Source organism: Eimeria mitis, genomic scaffold (assembly GCF_000499745.2).
Source record: "Eimeria mitis Houghton genomic scaffold, Emh_scaff8430, whole genome shotgun sequence".
Taxonomy (NCBI): domain Eukaryota; phylum Apicomplexa; class Conoidasida; order Eucoccidiorida; family Eimeriidae; genus Eimeria; species Eimeria mitis.
This window is the reverse complement of record NW_013576205.1, coordinates 1-689: the sequence shown is the minus strand read 5'-3', so window position 1 is coordinate 689 and position 689 is coordinate 1. Positions and strand designations below refer to the sequence as shown.

Genomic DNA, 689 nt, shown 5'->3' with positions numbered 1-689 from the left:
GAAGAGAAGGAAGTAGCAGCAGCAGCAGCAATGGCTGCAGCAGCAATGGTTGAGGATCCTGCTGCTGCTGCTGAAGACTCCATACAGCCGACAGACAAAAACACAGCAGCAGCAGCAGCTGCTGCTGCTGCTGCTGCTGCTGCAGCAAATAACAGCAGCAGCAACAGCAGCAGCTGCAGCAGAGCCCTTCATGTGCAGCAGCTGCAGCAGCTATAGCAGCAGCAGTAATAGCAGCAGCAATAGCAGCAGCAATAGCAGCAGCAGCACTAGCAGCAGCAATAGCAGCAGCTGCTGCTGCTGTAACAGCAGCAGCACAGGCAGCAGATGATGCTGCAGCTGCAGCAGCAGCAAAAGCAGCAGTTGCTGCTGCAGCTGCTGCAGCAGCAGAAGCAGTAGCTGATGCTACAGGTGCTGCAGCAGCACAAACAGCAGCAGCAGCAGCAGCTACTGCAGCAACAGCAGCAGCAGCAGCAGCAGCTGCAGCAGCAGCAACAAACCGCTTTTGTGGGCTCCTTTAAAGTAAAACAAAAAAAATAAAAATAAAAAAATAAAAAAAACAAAAAAATAAAAAAAAAAAATAAAAATAAATTAATAAAAATAAATAAATAATAGTAAACACATCTATTTTTTTTATTTATTTTCTTATAAATGAAACAAAAATTTATATATATATATATATATATATATAT

The 689-nt window shown here is 43.7% G+C and overlaps 1 protein-coding gene across 1 annotated transcript in view; it reads left to right on the top strand.

Moving 5' to 3' along the window:
• The window catches only part of EMH_0094930 (uncharacterized protein), a gene marked incomplete at both ends in the record, with an annotated part of 1,189 nt that extends 973 nt beyond the window's left edge, over window positions 1-216 (top strand). The window contains one exon of the mRNA XM_013502167.1: window positions 3-216. Within this exon, the coding sequence (XP_013357621.1) occupies window positions 3-216 (214 nt within the window). The remainder of the gene's footprint in view (window positions 1-2) is intronic.
• Window positions 217-689: the final 473 nt, after the last annotated feature.